Source organism: Zeugodacus cucurbitae, chromosome Y (assembly GCF_028554725.1).
Source record: "Zeugodacus cucurbitae isolate PBARC_wt_2022May chromosome Y, idZeuCucr1.2, whole genome shotgun sequence".
In the NCBI taxonomy this organism is placed as follows: Eukaryota; Metazoa; Arthropoda; class Insecta; order Diptera; family Tephritidae; genus Zeugodacus; species Zeugodacus cucurbitae.
Window position 1 is genome coordinate 4272802 of NC_071673.1, and position 19772 is coordinate 4292573.

A 19772-nucleotide genomic window follows, 5' to 3' on the forward strand; every position below is an offset into this window, starting at 1 on the left:
AAAATTAAGCATCGGCATCGGCCATATTTGGCCTATTGTTAGCCGATTCTTTCCACTTCTTTCGGATTACACTAAAATACATTTTCTTTTACTTTTTTGATTTCTTTAGAGCATAAAATTTTAATTCTTCTGTTTACCATATATAACACAGTGAATCACATTTGACTTTAAGTCTAGTAAAAATAAATTCAATAATTTTGCATTCATTAAATGTTTTATTTAGCACTGTTAGAAACATTCGATTTATGTCAAATATGCACAGTTTTGTTTAAAGTTGTTAAGATTTTGAAGATAATGTCATAAAGCCACTATTATAGAAGCTTTCGTAACTATTTTTAAAAGTTTGCCATAGACAGGGTCACGGAATTATCACTTGGTGCTTACCTGGACTATAATAAGGTGCATGGAAAATAACAAGCTTCCGAAGTTTCTATGGCGTCAGTATCACTATTTGCCGCCTTTCACAATGCGAGATATAAATGACAAAAGTCATCTCTTTGAAAATAACTGATTCTTTTTACGAGACCTACTATATTCGAATATTGGCCTTAATGCTCATATTTGTCCTTAAGGGGCTATACCAGTGTAACCCATGATATTAATTGAATTATACGATTTTAGTGAATTTTTTTTTAAAGAAAGTACTCGATCGGATGTTTCGAAGTTTTTTTGGACTTAATAAGGTGTACTTTCAACTATATTTTAAGATTTTTATTTTACAAAAATTTTGAAAAATAAAGGAGTTATGGGCTGTCTTGGGAGGTGCCAAAAAAAAGTTCCCCAACTGCTGACATGATTTCGGCCGAATGAGTAACTGAAACACAAAAATTGAAAAATGTTATTAAAGTTGAATATACTCCCTATACAATGACCTACAATAATTGAAAAATATCAAACTTTAACAAAATGGCGTAGTTCTAAAAAAAATTAGATTTTTTAGGTAAAAAATTGTCGTTTTTTAAATGCCAAATTGACAATTTTCAACAAATCAAAAAGATCGTAGGTCATTGAATAGTAAACATACTCAAGAATACTCAGTTTAAATTTGCAGCAAATAGGTCAATTTCGCATTGAGTTATGATAGTTACGAATAGTCGAAACTATAGCGGCTTATACCTGTGAGCGATTGTTCTTTGGAACGCAGCAATTCAAAAACTATTCAAGATACGACCTTACCGCTTTCACAGGTTATTTTTGAAATTATAAACTATCGAATAAGCAAAAAAAAACCGAGTTTTTGAAAAGGAAAATAGCTCCTTAAAGGAAAAAAGCTATATTGCTGATTGCTGCTTCGCTTTGAGAAAACGCGAATAACTTATTTGTTCTATCTCTATCAACATATATTTTATAATAATATTATAATTTATTTAGTTTTAAATATTAATTAAATGAATAAACAACTTCATATTTACATATGAATTGAGCTGTTTACTTATTTTGTGATGGTATTTGTCTTTGTTTTTATTTTGTTACTATACTAATTTACTAAATAAAGTTGTTGATGAAAGAATCGGCATCGGCATCGGCCGATTCTTTGTCAACTGGCCGATTATTCCGCATCGGCATCGGCCAAAATTTTGGTATCGGTCGGACGCTAGTTGTGGGTTCGAGCCTCACCCGGTGCATTAAACTTTTTATTTATGTCAATAAAATTAAATTTTTAAAATTTCTTAAGGTTGTGGGTTCGAGCCTCATCCGGGGCAGTATTTTTTTTATTTATTTCAATAAAATTAAATTTTTCAAATTTCTTAAGGTTGTGGGTTCGAGTCTCACCTGGGGCAGTAAATTTTTATTTCAATAAAATTAAATTTTTTTGAAGTTATACGACTTCGGAAAAATGTGTACGCATATGTATGATTGAAATATGAACATATTCGCATGTGTATGTATAAATATATTCACATGTGTATGTATAAACATATTCACATGTTCTGCTTCTACAGAGAGAAATTTTCATTAGAAATGGTCAATGGAAGAAATGATCCTGCGACAAAAGGTTGTACGACTATTGATACGGCAATTGTAAATATTATAGATATCAATCCGACAGAACCCAGAAATGATTTTTGATTTGGACTTTGGTTTATAAAATGTGCATAATAAATTTATAAAATGTGAATTTAAGAAAGTGTCTCTCGCTAGTTTTCTTTCATACAAAATGATATGCATTTCTTGGAATATCACTAAGAAGTATAGCTTCATCCGCGCGTAGGGACTCCTCGCACTCTTTTTATTCAGATGTGAAATGCCTTATAGCCTAGACAGATGGCAGCGCTAATTTGCATTAGCGGCGTTGATTTGCTTTAACTCGCGCATTAATTCATTTTAAAGCAAATTTGTAATGCACAAAAATTTCGTGTATTTAACTGAATTTACCACATTTGAGCTGGCAATGCTGCCCAAAAATGGCCGATTTTTGCTATTGTGAATGTTAATTGATAGAAAAAAGAAGAAGAAAACGTCAACAAACGATAGAAAGAAAAGCGTTAGAGGTAAGAAGTTTTTAAATTTCTATTTAAATTATGTGCGAGTTTATTGACAAAATCAAATTTTAATATTTTAGAAGATGGCAGAAAATAAGCAGCGAGTGTTTTGGACGATCAATGATGAAAGCGCTTTAATTGACTTGTGGCGTGAGCGGGTTTATATTAACACTAGGAGATCACGGGTTTAAACAAACATAAGAAGTTTTTAAATTTCTATTTAAATTATGTGCAAGTTTATTGACAAAATCAAATTTTAATATTTTAGAAGATGGCAGAAAATAAGCAGCGAGTGTTTTGGACGATCAATGATGAAAGCGTTTTAATTGACTTGTGGCGTGAGCGGGTATAAAACACAAACAAAATAAATTAGTTTATATTAACACTAGGAGATCACGGGTTTAAACAAACATTTCAAAAGTTATCCGTTTTTACACACTTATACACACCCTCCCATACATATGTATGTACTTTTCCGTTTCTTGCTTGGGTTCATTTAAAAAAAGTAAAATGAGGAAAATTCGGACATGAAATTATATTATATTTGCAATGAGCTAAAACTTGATTTCGAGCTCTAGTCTTTGTTGTGTGTTGTCTTTCTCTCTGAATATGAAGGCGTTGGGAATGCCCATAGTTCAACGTCCTAGTGCGACCTATTATATTTCTAATATTTTATTCTTCAAGCCTCTGCACACGCTCGTACTCGACTTTCAAGCGCGTACTTGGGAGGTTTTGAAATTTTGTTCAGCAAGCAGCTGCGATCGATCGTTACTCGACTCTTTGGCACGCGATTACGATCCGAAGAGAATGACTTGCAATACGATTTTCAGTTTCAGATTACGATTCTCCATCACGAAGTCTTTTTGATACCATCACCTGGGAACTATCTCCAGAAAGTTGAGATTCTAGCAATAAATATAGCCTATGTTACTCGGAGTGAATGTAGCTTTCCAATGGTGAAAGAATTTTTGAAATCGGCACAGTAGTTTTTGAGTTTATTCATTACAAACATACATCACAGTCAGTCGGGTCCGCTAGTACACATGCAATTTTCAAAACCATTTTAGCTTGATATTATACCTGTAATCTTAAAATTTTTTAAAACTATATAATTATATCAGTTTCAGTTTGGCTCAAGCAATGACGGAGACAAAACAACAATGCAAGCGAAAAAGGTATGTATGTAAATAAAACTTCAAATAATTGAATGTAAATGAAAAACTGTAAATAGGTATTGCAATTGCATTTATACCCATTAGCTGATTGAGGACATCTGATCCTTACAAAATAAATAAAAAAGAAGTAAGGAAGTAAGTTAAGTAAGAAGTAAGATTAAGTTCGGGTAATATATGGTTCGACTGGAAAGACTTGTTAGCGACTGATACAAAAGTAACATTTTATTGTACAAGAGAACAAGATCTGCTTAATTTTTTTCATTCGCAATTATTTATTTGTTTTTTACTCAGATGTGAAAGGCCTTATTCTCGAAATGAATGGAGTCTCGTTATAGACAGCTATAAAGGATACCTGAAATGTGTCCTTTTACACAATGGTTCCTCTTGCTCATTCAACAAAATTAAAAGACTAGTCCCCCGTATACTAGTCGTTTAAAACTTATAAATCTTTCCACACTCACTAGTCGCAGAGAAATGCTAGGAATAATATTCCTAGTAAAACTTCTGAATGGTTTAGTTTGTAGTTCATTCCTATTGTCTGATATCCCATTGCGTTCAACTAGGCAGTTTAGACCATTACTTCTAAAATCTTCTAGAACAAATTTTGAGTTAAACGAACTATTCGGCCGAATATGTCAGGATTTTAATTCTCATTCCAGCACATTTGATCCATCTGACTCAATATTTAGCATCAAAAAAACTATTTAGTCTTATCTTAATAAGTAATATTCAGAAATTTTAAACTTTTTGTTTTTATAAATTTTTAAATCTCAGCTGTTGAAATGTTTCTTTCTGTAGTTGAGTAGTTTGAGAACTGAACGCTTAAAAATCTCTTGCCTTTCTAGACTCGGCAAATTCCCCTCGTATGCGGACTGCGTCCCACGCATCGGTTGGGCGGGAGGAGGGTAATCGTTTGGGTTTATTATAAGTCAAATTACTACTCACTAATTGTAAATGACATGCTAAAGAGCTTCAAGCACTTACTATGTAATAGGTCCATTAAAGTGTATTACCTTCACAGTCATCTGGATCAATTTCCATCCTATCAAAATCTTCTGTTGTATACATGATAATTTAATAAATGCTGTTGTCATTTATAAATTTTTACACAAGCGATAACATGTTAAAGTTTGAAAATGGGCGAAATCGAAATATATACATAAATTGTCAATCCTTTTCGTTACATTGAATTTTTCGTTAATTCGAGTTCTCACTCGGAGGTATGTTTTTCAATCAAAACAAGAAAAAACGGCTGTACCCTTCATAGGTGTGTTTCTTTTAGTAACTATGTGTTTAAGCAAATCTAAGGACGTAAGAAAAAGTAAGTAAAAAAAGAAAACATTTTACTAATTATTTTTAGCCGGGTTGTTTGCTAGAAACATTAAGGTTATATAGTTAACCGATCTGACAAATTTCTTCGGAGATTATATTATTACCTTAAGCAGTAATCCATGTCAAATTTCGTGAAGTTACCACGTCAAATGCGAAAATTTCCATTCAGTTTGTATGGGAGCTATATGGTATAGTGGTCCGATATCGGCAATTCCGACAAATGAGTAGCTACTTGAAGAGAAAATAACATCTGCAAAATTTCCAAACGATATTTTAAAAACTGAAGGACTTGTTCGTATATATACAGACAGACGGACATGGCTAATTCGACTCAGTTCAACATACTGATCATTTATATATAAACTTTATAGGTCTCCGACGCTTCCTTCTGGGTGTTACAAACTTCGTGACAAAATTAATATACAAAGTTAGTTAAATATCCGTAAATTGCAGTCTAATAAATAGTTTTATTAATTAATTGTTAAAAAATGAAAAACCATCACAAAACAATTTTAATCCAATAAATTCTTCCGAAATGGATCAATTCTGACACTTTTGCTTCTATGTGGTGCTGATCAATAATTTTAAGATTTTTTATAAAATTCAACATTTTTTCAATTTCCAAATTTCTTTTGAATTTTCCATACTCTCTCAACAAAATTTGCTAAGAGAGTATTATAGTTTTGCCCATATAACGGTTGTTTGTAAGTCCTAAAACTAAACGGGTTAGATATAAGGTTATATATACCAAAGTGATCAGGGTGACGAGTAAAGTTCAAATCCGGATGTCTGTCTGTCCGTCCGTGCAAGCTGCAACTTGAGTAAAAATTGAGATATCTTGATGAAACTTGGAACACGTGTTCCTTGGCACCATAAGAACGTTAAGTTCGAAGATGGAATCGGAACACGGCCACGAGAAACGTCAGAAACACCAAATTTTACATAAGAAATGGCAGAAGAAAGCTGCACTGAGATTTTTTTACAAAATGGAAAATGGGCGTGGTGTCGCCCACTTATGGGTCAAAAACCATATCTCAAGAACTACTCGACAGATTTCAATGAAATTCGGTATATAATATTTGCTTGACACTCTGATAACACCGGTGGAATCTGCAGTCGACGTAGCCAACCACACACCATGAAAATAGTTGTAATCGGATAATAACCACGTCCACCTCCCATACAAAGGTTAGGTTGAAAATTACTAAAAGTGAGTTAACTCACTAACAAAAAACGTCAGAAACACTTACATTTTAGGAGATGGAAGTTGCACTCAGATTTTTTTACAAAATGGGAAATGAGCGTGACGTCGCCCACTTATGGGGGAAAAAACATATCTCAGGAACTACTCGACAGATTTCAATGAAATTCAGTATATAATATTTCCTTCACACCCTTATTACACGGACAAAAAATTGGCGAAATCGGTTCACAACCAAGACTACTTTCCTTATAACTCAATTTTGAATTCCATATTATTCCTTCACTTTATAATATATACTTAAGGAACCAATGAAGATAGCGAAATAAAACTTTACACAAATAGTTCATATACTCTCTGGCTTCATTTGTGAAAAAATTGTCGAAAACGGACCATAACTTTTCAAGGCCCCAGATATCGAACATGTTGAACTCAGCGCCTAAGGATAAATTTTAACCGAAAATATGGGTAAATCTCTCAGATATATTAATTTAATTCAGAGGAAATTGTTTTCTTCTAATAGTGTTCTGTTTCAAAAATTATTAAAATCGGGTCATAACATCTCCTAGCTCCCATAAACCTAATTATAGGTTTTTCAAAAATACGGTGGGCTTTATTCCGCATTGGATATAGTACACCTTGATGGTGAAAATGAATGAAATCGGTTCAGGAATTACCTCAGCCCTCATATACTATATATGTCGATTTTCGTTATTCTATTAAACTTTATGCCGAATTTGTGGGTAAATTTATGTGTTTTGTAAATAAAATTTCTTCAATAAATTGCGTTGGTATAAAATGTTCGGTTACATCCGAACTTAGCTCTTCCTTACTTGTTTTTTCATAACTTTTTTTATGGCTTAGTTATGACACTTTATAAGTTTTCGGTTTTCGCCATTCTGTGCGCGTGACAATGGTCCGATTTCGCGATATCAGTGATTTACAACGAGAAAAATAATATCACCAATGCAATTTATTTTAAATTGTCCTGAATTGTAAGTAATTATTAGCATTAGAATAAAAAATTATTTATAATCAGATTATATTGAATGTTGGTGCTGAGAAAGTGATTTTGTGGATGCGCCGGGTTTGTAAACCTTTCCTCGAATCGTTGATCCTTGCCAAGAAACAGCCTCAACACAAAATGGCATTGTCAGTTGCATCGTTGGGTATTGCGACCATTTTATAAGATGATAGGCGAACGGCACATTTAACATTTTAGCCACCATTGGGCATTCATAACAAACCAAACGCAATATGTGATTTAAAAATAGCGAAATAATTTGGGAGAATTGAATTTAATTGATTTGGACTTTGCTTTATAAAATGTGCATAATAAATCTATAAAATGTGAATTTAAGAAAGTGTTGGTCACTCCACCACATTTTTATCCTTTCCCTCTCGCTAGTTTTCTTTCATACAAAATGATATGCATTTCTTGGAGTATCACTAAAAAGTATAACTTCACCCGCGCGTAGGGACTCCACGCACTCTTTTTCTTTTATAGATGACTGGAAAGAAAACAAAAAAATTTGTTTTTTTACAGTGTATCCGTGTATCTTCAGTTCACTTGCGCTCCTTTTGTACATTTGTATCTGTAACCGAATCAAGAACGCGAAAGAAAAATGCAAAATGTAAAATTGTTTGTATGTATGTATTTATTTTCATATGTTTGCATATGCATATGCTTTATGTGTACCATATGATGTGTTCCTTCCTTGTTTTGTGTTGATCGTGTCCCTTGTAGTTAAGTATAATTGTTGTATATGTATATATGTAACAAGTAAATATATAATAAGAGAAGTGAGAGCGCGAAATAGTTGTAATAAATATTTTTACGTATATTTATGTGTGTTTATATGTATATTGTGGTTTAATATAGTATGTATATGCAGAGAGAATATGTATGGGAAATGAGAGAGCACAAAGATGGGTACGATTGCGGTATCATTTATATAGCGCGAGAGATACGACGTACATAAACCTCTTTAAGCACTGTATTGTTTTTTATTTCTTTTTTCTTCTGCCTTTACTTAGAATTATAAGCGATCCTGCTTTTTGCTTGTTAGCTTAAGGGGCATCACTGTAGAAATTGCAAGTATGTAATACTTGACTTATGTAAAATATTAGTTTTGTGGTTTATTTTGTGGTGTGTTTCGGGACACAGACTAAGTATGTCAGCAGGTATTACTTTTTATACTCTCGCAACAAAAGCTGCTAATAGAATATTATAGTTATGTCCACATAACGGTTGTTTGTAAGTCCTAAAACTAAACGAGTTAGATATAAGGTTATATATACCAAAGTGATCACGGTGTCGAGTAAAGTTCAAAGCCGGATGTATGTCTGTCCGTCCGTGCAAGCTGTAACTTGAGTAAAAATTGAGATATCTTAATGAAACTTGGAACACGTGTTCCTTGGCACCATAAGAAGGTCAAGTTCGAAGATGGGCGGAATCGGACCGCTGCCACGCCCACAAAATGGCGAAAACCGAAAACACATAACGTGCCATTGTTTGGGAAAGTGGGCATGGCCCCCGCCCCCTACTAAGTTTTTTGTACATATCTCGTAAACTACTAAAGCTATATCAACGAAATCCTCAGGAGTCGTTTCTTTCAGGCATTTCCTTATATAGTCCAAAAATGGAGGATATCGGATTATAACCACGCCCACCTTCCATACAAAGGTTATGTTGAAAACGACTGAAAATGCTTTAATTCAGTAAGGAGAAACACCAGAAACCTTAAATTTCATTATAAAGAAGGTACAGAAGGGCTCCACACAAATTTGTAAACAAAATTTTAAGTGGGTGTGGCTCCGCCCACTTATGGGTCAAAAACCATATCTCCGAAACTACCCGACCAATATCAATGAAATTTGTAAAAATAGGCCAAATCGGTTCACAACTACGCCTACTTCCTATATACCAGAACTTTGAAGTCGATCTGAATCATATACTTTACAATACATAAAGTAAGCACTAGTGAAGATATTGGAACATAACTTTCCATAAATACTGCATTTATAGTGTGGCAGCCCCTTTCTAAAAATCGAAATCGGACCACAGGTTTTCAAGGCCCCATATATCGAACATGAAGACCTCGGTGCTTCTAACATAATATTAGGGTTTTCAACTTTCAGTGGACTTTATACCATATATATGAAGAATATGTGAAGAATAAATAAATTGCGAGAGTATAATATGTTCGGTCACAATCGAACTTAGCCCTTTCTTACTTGTTGTATTTTGTATTTATGTGTGTACAGTATATGTATATGCGAAATTTTGCGAAGCCGTACGCGTAAATGGCTTTTTTTTGTATTTACGTTCAATATGTTTCGCGACAGTGTTTTAAGTAGAGGAGCATGTAATTTTGGCTATGCACATATGTATGTATTTATGTTGGTAATATGTATATATATTTGCTTTTATATAGGCGATCATGCTTGTTGCTTTATTAGCTCAAGGGGTATCGCTGGAAAATTGCAAGTATGTATTTAATACTTGTCTTTGTAATTTTTTTTTTTTTTGAAGGCTAAATATAATTGGTGTTTAGTTACACAAATAAGCAAAGAGGCAGTTCCTTTTTTTCTGTTATTTTGGTACAGCTATAACCGAATTGTTTTGCGGTTATTAATAACAGTTCGGTGATATTTTTGTAATTAACGGTGTACCGAAATACCGTCAAAACTGTACCGAAATACCATCAACATACATATGAGCATACCTATTTAAATTTTTATAATTTAATATGTAATGGAACGGACTCACTTTGTTTTCCGCCAGGGGTTTTGGTGGTACTTATGTATGTGTGCTCTCTTTTTTGCTCTCTGTCTATCGTTTTGTTCCTTGTTCCTTGTTGTGTGTCCCAGGGTGTCCCACGGTGTTTCTTTTGAATTGTTGTTTTCTTCCTTCGTTGTTTGCTCTCCTTCTTCTAATTATTGTTTTAGTAATTTTTTTTTTTAGTCTCTTTTAGTTAGTTAGTTTTAGTAATTTGTATTTTATCGCGCCCGTTTATGTAGTTGTAGAGTTGAGGTTATTGACCTTTGTATTATGTTATATCGCGCCCGTTTATTACAATTTGGTTTGTGTAGTTTTGGTTATTTTACCCTTTTTTGCTTCTTACACTGCACTTTCGCTTGTTAACTTTGTGCACTTTAGTTTTTCATTTTGTAGATTCGTATGTATGTATGTACGTGAATGTATGATTTTTGTTTCCAATTCTTTAGGTTTTGCTTGCAGCTACCACTTTTTTTATTGTTTTGCACTTTTAAATTTTACGTTTTTGTGGCTAAGGTATACATTAAATTAAGTTGGTCCAATCTTGGCTACGGCGACGATATTGATTACTGGAGGCTGATTTATGTTACGCAGCATGATTACAACTCACACTATTTTTAATTGCAAAGTGAATGGTGATAGTACAGGCAATTTTATATAGTTTGGGATAATTGACTACGTCATCCTGGTTTGTAGCTGTGTCAACTCTCTTGGACCGAAATTCTAAATTGTCGCATTAAGATCATCGATATCTTTGATTACCACCACTATAGGTCATTCAATCAGTAATTTATGGTTATCATATTGAGGTTTCATGTGAGGAAAACTTCTCTTTCGAGTCAATGAAGTGACGGAAATCTGTTGGAAATGCTATTAATCCATTGTAAATCGCCCGCAAATAGAATCCTGGCTCCACCAAAAACGTTCATCGACAATCAAGATCTTTTAAAGTCCTGTGCAGCACCTCCAGCGACTTCTTGAACATTTGGAAAATCTTCGTTATAGCGCTATTTTTGGCGATTTTGCCAACTGGTGTTTCGTTCATTTGCAATTTAGGAGTAATTTCAAGGCCGAATGTGCCGTTTGTTTGCCTACTAACAGGTGCCAAGTTGCCCCTATTCCCGTTAACCTTGGCCGTCATATACTATATATGATGATTTTCTATTGGACTTTATGCCGAATATATAGGTCAAATTGTGTTTTATCTTAATAAAATTACATCAATAAATTGCGAGAGTATAAAACGTTCGGTTGGACCCGAACTTAGCCTTTCCTTATTTGTTACAAATTGTTTTGGGCTATCGACACAACCTTATACAATTGAACAATAGCAAAAATATTTTAACAAAGCAACAATGACAACCTTCAAAATATTATTTTTTTTGTTTTCTCTTTTTATATTTTTCTTGTCAACTCGAATAAAATTCTCTTATTATTATCTTCCTCGCTATCTTCCACGAATATTTCAAGACTAAAATTAGCCAGATCGGTTTGGCCGTTCTCGTTTTTTGCGGAACAAACGAACAGCAATTCATTTTTATACTCTCGCAACAAAAGTTGCTAAAGAGAGAATTATAGTTTTGTCGACATAACGGCTGTTTGTAAGTCCTAAAACTAAACGAGTTAGATATAGGGTTATATATACCAAAGTGATCAGGGTGACGAGTAGATTTGAAATCCGGATGTCTGTCCCTTCGTCCGTCTGTCCGTCCGTGCAAGCTGTAACTTGAGTAAAAATTAAAATATCTTAATGAAACTTGGAACACGTATTCCTTGGCACCATAAGAAGGTTAAGTTCGAAAATGGGCGGAATCGGACCACTGCCACGCCCACAAAATGGCGATAACCAAAAACACATAAAGAGCTATAACTAAGCCATAAATAAAGTTATGAAAATAAAATTTGGAACATTGAATCTCATTAGAGAGGGGCACATTTGAATGTATTTTTTTTGGAAAAGTGGGTGTGACCCCGCCCCCAAATAGTTTTTTTGTATATATCTTGCAAACCAATAAAGCTATATAAACCAATCTTTCTGCAGTCGTTTGTTTTATCCGTTTCCTTATAACGTCCAAAAATGAAAGAAATCGGATAATAACCACGCCCACCTCCTATACAAAGGTTAGGTTGAAAATGACTAAAAGTGCGTTAACTCACTAACGAGAAAAGTCAGAAACACCACATTTTACCAACCATATCTCAAGAACTACTCTAACGATTTCAATAAAATTCGGTATATAACATGTTCTTGACACCCTAATGACACTGGTTCACTGGGCGAAATCGGTTCACAACTACGCCTACTTCCCATATAACTCAATTTTGAATCCTTCTGTTTCTTTCACTTTACAATATATACATAAGGAACCGATAAAGATAGCGAAATAAAACTTTACATAAATACTGTATTTGAGCTGTGACATCATTGGTGGAAAAATTGTCAAAATCGGACCATGACTTTTCAAGGCCCCTGATATCAAACATGAAGAACTCAGTGCCTAAGGGTAATTTTTCACCGAAAATATAGGTAAATTTTTAAATAAATTGCGAGAGTATATGATCATGGGATCATGTGTAGAAGTTCGCGCAAGTGAGGAAAGTTTTTGATTGTCATTCACTTGGAAGTGGCCAGAAACGATTTTTCTCCATATGGTTCAAGCAGCTCACGACTTCCGGTTTTAGACCAAGTATCCTCTGCGTAGCCAACAGACATCCGTTTGAAGGCGAGCTAAAGTGAGAAGGCGAAACCCGCTTATGCGGTTGTGCGTAGGGCTTGGGACCCACCACATAAAAACGAAGTACCAATGAAAAATCTACGAAAGCTTCGGATGAGACACCCCCCTTTTGATGACGACCCCTGCAAACGTTTTAAGGATAATGATATAAGGGCATGCACCTGGAATGTCCGGACCCTTAATTGGGAAGGTGCCTCTGCCCAGCTGGTTGATGTCCTCATACGAATCAAGGCTGACATCACCGCCATCCAAGAAGTGCGATGGACGGGACAAGGACGGAAGAAGGTGGGTCCTTGTGACATCTACTACAGCGGCTATATAAAGGAGCGCAAATTTGGTGTTGGATTTGTGGTGGGAGAGAGACTCCGTCGCAGAGTCCTGGCATTCACCCCGGTGGATGAACATCTAGCCACAATCCGCATCAAAGCGAGGTTCTTCAACATATCGCTGATTTGCGCCCACGCCCCAACGGAAGAGAAGGACGATGTGACCAAAGATGCTTTCTATGAGCGCCTAGAACGCACCTATGAGCGCTGCCCCCGCCACGATGTAAAAGTCGTGCTTGGCGATTTTAACGCCAGGGTGGGTAAAGAAGGTGTCTTTGGCACAACAGTCGGAAAATTCAGCCTCCATGACGAAACATCGCCAAACGGCCTGAGGCTGATCGACTTCGCTGGGGCCCGAAATATGGTCGTCTGTAGTACCAGATTCCAGTATAAGAAAATACATCAAGTTACTTATCTGTCTCCTGATCGAAACACGCGGAACCAAATCGATCACGTTGTGATTGACGGAAGACATGTCTCCTGTGTTTTAGACGTGCGTACGCTCCGAGGACCTAATATAGACTCGGACCATTATCTGGTCGCAGCGAAGATACGCACCCGCCTCTGTGCAGCAAAGAATGCCCGTCAACAAACACAAGGAAGGTTCGACGTCGAAAAGCTGCAATCGCAATAGACAGCCACGAAATACTCTACTCGACTTGCACTCCTGCTCTCTGAGAGCACTCATCAGCATCTCGGTATAAGGGAACTGTGGAACGGCATCTCAAACTCACTGCGTACCGCTGCAGCCGAAACAATTGGCTGACTGACAGCAAGTTAGTTGCCAAACTTGGAACACAATAAACATCTATGGGATGTCCATAATAATAATAAATGATTTATAATTCTTAAGTAGGATGTGTGTAGCTGCTGCTGCGAGATCACCAGAAAAAGGAAAGATCGAACAGGTGACATTTTAGTGTTGCCATATCAGCATCAATGAGGACAAGACGAAATATCTCCTGTCATCAAGCAAACAGTCGGCGCATTCGCGTCTTGGCTCCCACGTCACTGTTGACAGTCATAACTTCGAGGTCGTAGATAATTTCGTATACCTGGGAACCAGCATCAACAACACGAACAATGTCAGCCTCGAAATCCAGCGCAGAATAACTCTTGCCAACAGGTGCTACTTTGGACTGAGTAGGCAATTGAACAGTAAAGTCCTCTCTCGACGAACCAAAATCAAGCTATACAAGTCGCTTATCATTCCCGTCCTGCTTTACAGTGCAGAAGCTTGGACGATGTCAACATCAGATGAGACTACACTAGGAGTTTTCGAGAGGAAAATTTTGCGCAAGATTTATGATCCTCAGAACATTGGCAACGGCGAATACCGCAGACGATGGAACGATGAGCTGTATGAGTTATACGACGACGGCTGCACCCGAACTTAGCCTTTCCTTACTTGTTATATTATATTATTTGTGATGCACGAAGTCGGGCCATACTAACACGGCGCTGTTCTCGTCCGATTTTTTGTTCATCCGTCGTCAATTGATAGGCAATATTCCGAACCCTATTTGCATTTCGCGTTCGATGCGAAAGATTAGATGTTTTGGCTCGTGGCATTCTGAATAGGGATGGCAACGATTAATCATATGATTAAATTAATCGATTATTTTCATTAAATTTACGATTTAATTGCATCGAAACACCTTTTCTAATTACTCGACTATTACTCGAGTAATTGCAAAATAATCGCAAACAGCATTTTGAAATTTTATGTTCATCTAAGTTAGCGTACAAGGGTCAGAAATGGTCGCATCAGTCATTAATGACTGGAAACGGTGTAAACATAGTTAAATTCTAATATGTCAACGTAGTTTAATATCAACAAATGAATGTCTGGTAACACTGCATTTACAGTTAAGTCAAACGCATTTTACGTTCAGTTGTTTGAAGAGCAATGGCGCCAGTTAAAAGCGAAGTGTGGACATTTTTTTAATAAAATAGCAATAACTACGTTAAATGTCAACTTTGCTGCAAAATTTAAAATTTTCTAATAACACATCAGTATTTAAAATTAAAGCATGCAACAGTAGCCTGCAAATTGTGGTAAGTTGGAGCAATCGGTATTACATTTTAAATTTCTTCTAGTTATATATAAATGTATGTGTACAAATTAGACTCTGAAATCTAGGAGTAACGGCAATGTTCCCATAAGTGATGATGACACTGACACCATGATTGAAATGCCGAGTTGCAGCAGCAAACCAATTAATGAAAGCCCTTCAGCTTCGAAACACTATTGATGCTTGGGAAGAAATGAAAACCGTACGGACTTTCAAAAAAGTATTGTCATCTACTTGGTACCTCAGTACCAGCTGAGCGGCTTTTCTCAAAATCGGGTGCAACTGCGACCGAAAAACACAATCGTTTGACAACAAAACGTTTATCGAAATTGCTTTTTCTTCAACTTGGTTGAACAGAGAATAAATTGTCTTGACTTCAATAAATATATTTTCATTTATGCTAAGACAAATGAATTTTTAATACGATATTTTAATTTTATTTCCGTTTTTGTTTTTGTGTATATACCAACATAATTTGAATGTCTGAAATAAGAATATAGTCTCCTATATTTTATTGGTTTTATTTTTACGCAAAGTTGCAAAACATAGTCTTTCAAGCAAGAGGCAATTCTTTTACTTTAAGATTATATATATATATATATATTTGACGTAGGAACCGCTTTAAGCGATTATAGCCGAATCCACCAGAGCGCGCCACTCATTCCTCCTTTTTGCTTTTTGGCGCCAACTGAAAACACCAAGTGAAGCCAGGTCACTTTGCACTTGGACTTTCCAGCCGGTGTGGAGGTCGTCCTCTTCCGCGGCTTCCTCCAGCGGGTACTGCATCGAATACTTTCAGAGCTGGCGTGTTTTCTTCCATCCGTACAACATGACCTAGCCAGCGTAGCCGCTGTTTTTTTATTCGCTGAACTATGTCAATGTCGTCGTATAAATCGTACAGCTAATCGTTCCATCGTCTGCGGTATTCGCCGTTGATAATGTTTAGAGGACCATAAATCTTGCGCAAAACCTTTCTCTCGAAAACCCCAAGAGTCGTCTCATCGGATGTTGTCATCGTCCACGCTTCAGCGCCATACATCAGGACGGGAATAATGAGCGACTTATAGAGTTTGATTTTGGTTAGTCGAGAGAGGACTTTACTTTTCAATTGCTTACTCAGTCCAAAGAAGCACCTGTTGGCAAGAGTTATTCTGCGCTGGATTTCAATGCTGACATTGTTCGTGTTGTTGATGCTGGTTCCCAGGTATACGAAATTATCTACGACTTCGAAGTTATGACTGTCAACAGTGACGTGGGAGCCAAGACGCGAATGCGCCGACTGTTTACTTGATGACAGGAGATATTTCGTCTTGTCCTCATTCACCTCCAAACCCTTTCGCTTCGCCTCCTTATCCATGCGGGAAAAAGCAGAACAAACGGCGCAGTTGTTGCTTCCGATGACATCAATATCATCGGCGTACGCCAGGAGCTGTACACTCTTGTAGAAGATTGTACCTTCTCTGTTTAGCTCTGCAGCTCTTATAATTTTTTCCAGCATCAGGTTAAAGAAGTCGCACGATAGTGAGTCATCTTGTCTGAAACCTCTTTTGGTATCGAACGGCTCGGAGAGGTCCTTCCCAATCATGACGGAGCTTTTGGTGTTGCTCAACGTCAATTTACACATCCGTATTAGTTTTGCGGGGATACCAAATTCAGACATCGCGGCGTAAAGGCAGCTCCTTTTCGTGCTGTCGAAAGCAGCTTTAAAATCGACAAAAAGGTGGTGTGTGTCGATCCTCTTTTCACGGGTCTTCTCCAAAATTTGGCGCATGGTGAATATCTGGTCAGTTGTCGATTTTCCAGGTCTAAAGCCACACTGATAAGGTCCAATCAGTTTTTTGACGGTGGGCTTTAGTCTTTCACACAGTACGCTCGACAGAACCTTGTATGCGATATTTAGGAGGCTGATCCCACGGTAAGTGGCGCAGATTGTGGGATCTCCCTTTTTATGGATTGGGCAGAGCACACTGAGATTCCAATCGTCAGGCATGCTTTCTTCCGACCATATTCTGCAAAGAAACTGATGCATGCACCTTATCAGTTCTTCGCCGCCGTATTTGAATAGTTCTGCCGGTAATCTATCGGCCCCCGCTGCTTTGTTGTTCTTCAAGCGGGTAATTGCTATTCGAATTTCTTCATGGTCGGGTAATGGAACATCTATTCCATCGTCATCGATTGGGGAATCGGGTTCGCCATCTCCTGGTGTTGTACTTTCACTGCCATTGAGCAGGTCGGAGAAGTGTTCCCTCCATAATCCCAGTGTGCTCTGGACATCCGTTACCAGATTACCTCCTCTGTCCCTACATGATAATGCTCCGGTCTTGAAACCTTCTGTAAATCGCCTCATCTTTTCATAAAATTTTCGAGCATTACCCATGTCGGCCAGCTTTTCATACTCACGCATTTCGGCCTCTTTCTTTTTACGTCTGCAAATGCGTCTCGCTTCCCTCTTCAGCTCTCGGTATCTATCCCATCCCGCTCGTGTTGTGGTCGTTTGCAACGTTGCGTGGTAGGCAGTCTCTCTCCCACCACAAATCCAACACCAAATTTGCGCTCCTTTATATGGCCGCTGTAGTAGATGTCACAAGGACCCACCTTCTTCCGTCCTTCTTGGACGGCGGTGATGTCAGCCTTTAGTTGTATGAGGACATCAACCAGCTGGGCGGAGGCACCTTCCCAATTAAGGGTCCGGACATTCCAGGTGCATGCCCTTTAATCTTTATCCTTAAAACGTTTGCAGGGGTCGTCATCAAAAGGGCGGTGTCTCATCCGAGGCTCTGTGATTGTTTTCATTGGGAGATTTTTTTATGTGGTGGGTCCCAAACCCTACGCACAACCGCAGAAGCGGGCTTCGCCTTCTCACTTTAGCTCGCCTCCAAACGGATGTCTGTTAGCTACCCAGAGGATACTTGGTCTAAAACCGGAAGTCGTGAGCTGCTTGAGTCATATGCAAAATAATCGTTCCTGGCCACTCCCAAGTGAATGGCAATCAGAAACTTTCCTCACTTGCGTGAACTTCTACAAATGACCCCATCCCCCAACTTTAAGATTGCTGTACATATTTTGAAAAATTGAATACCATTGTGCTACTTAACTTCAAATACAGACCATTTTCTCTTTTAGGATATGTCTCGGACTCTGTGATAAAGCATTATAATTCAAAATTCGGCGCTGAAACTTGGTGGTGGTCTTTATGCAATTTAGTATTATTTGAAAACATTGGAATTAATCGATTACTCGATTTTTTTACATTAATTGCAATTAATTGCAATTATTTTTTTATATCTTGCAATTAATCATTTGATTATTTAATCGATTAAAAAAAAAAATTTGCCATCCCTAATTCTGAATTACACTGAGAAATGAACACACAAAACATGTGCTCAAATGTCATAACCTCACAAAATAAACATCTCACATATGTCATTGCATCTTGCGTGGGTTGCCAACTGTGTAAATGCATGCAGCTGTCAAAAGTTGATGCACACAGCGCCATCATCTGTTCGTTTTTATTTCCTTTTTAAAATCGAATCTGAAAATTTATTTTCTTCATAATTTTTTTTTCGGAAAATTTTACAGAATTTTCTTAAGTATTCTTCTTGTTTGGGGGGAGACCTGTCCGAATTGATGGTAATCACCGAAATCGGTTCAGGCGTTCTCCAGTTATGAGCGTAGTAAGTAACGTCACTTTCTTTTATATATATAGATTTAATATTTTTTGTGGTGTTTCAGTTTAGGTGCCTTTTCGGTAGGCTCGAAGGACCATTTGTGTACGTATGACACTGGTATACTTACATGCGGAAAGTATAAATCGAAGGTGAAAGCGCAAACACTCAAGATTTGTTCAACTTTATAATATTTTATTATTCAATTTTCGGTTTAATTTATTCTAATATGATCATATGTTGGTATATTCACTTTCGTCGAAAACAATTTGGTTTATCTTTAATTAAACTTAGTTGAGATACGATGAGTATGAGATAAGCACACACACACAGCGCACTAGAACGGGTGTCCGTATCCTGACTGGAATGGACGGACGGAATGAGATTCCTTGCTGGTAAGATTACAAACGATATTAAAACGTTCTGGTTCACGGGTAGAATCGAATGAGAGGGATCCCGTTGGTATCTATCCCTTTTAATGATTTTGGTGGTGAATACCACACTCGACTCGTTGATGTTCGTATGGTTGTTATGTTGTACGATGAGCGGTGTTAGATTCTGTGTATGATGCGTGCGTGTGTAGTGGTGTGGGTTGTAACCTGTTGTGTTGAATGTGACATGATGCCTGGGCGATGTCACAAAGCCATACTTAAACTTATGGACTTGCTTCTTTTGATTGTCATCTTTCTTTTTTCCTTGAAGCATTCGCGCAGTCTTATATGCTCTGGAGTACAGTAGCTTCTTTGAGAGCGTCGTCCAGTATGCAGATTTTCGGTATGAGCTTTGTACTTTTCTAGACATTGCTACGTCACAGGCGTTGCTTACGTGCTTCACCATCATTTCAGCGATCTACATCGTTTGAACTGCCTGGATCCCCGTTCAATATGATTTCAAAGATTTTCTTTCCACATTTCATCCTTGTTTATGTGTTTTTTTCCGGCAGGGTAGTGTTTGTACTGCTTGTCGATTTCTAACATAATAGCGAGTTGATCAGTATGA

The 19772-nt window shown here is 36.9% G+C and overlaps 1 protein-coding gene across 8 annotated transcripts in view; it reads left to right on the forward strand.

The window, feature by feature from the left end:
• LOC128923552 (protein rtoA-like) overlaps nt 1-19772 on the forward strand; it is a 2411103-nt gene that overhangs the window by 489384 nt on the left and 1901947 nt on the right. For all 8 annotated transcript variants that reach the window (XM_054235822.1, XM_054235824.1, XM_054235823.1 and 5 more), the window contains one exon: nt 3605-3658. In XM_054235822.1, the coding sequence (XP_054091797.1) occupies nt 3605-3658 (54 nt within the window). The remainder of the gene's footprint in view (nt 1-3604; nt 3659-19772) is intronic.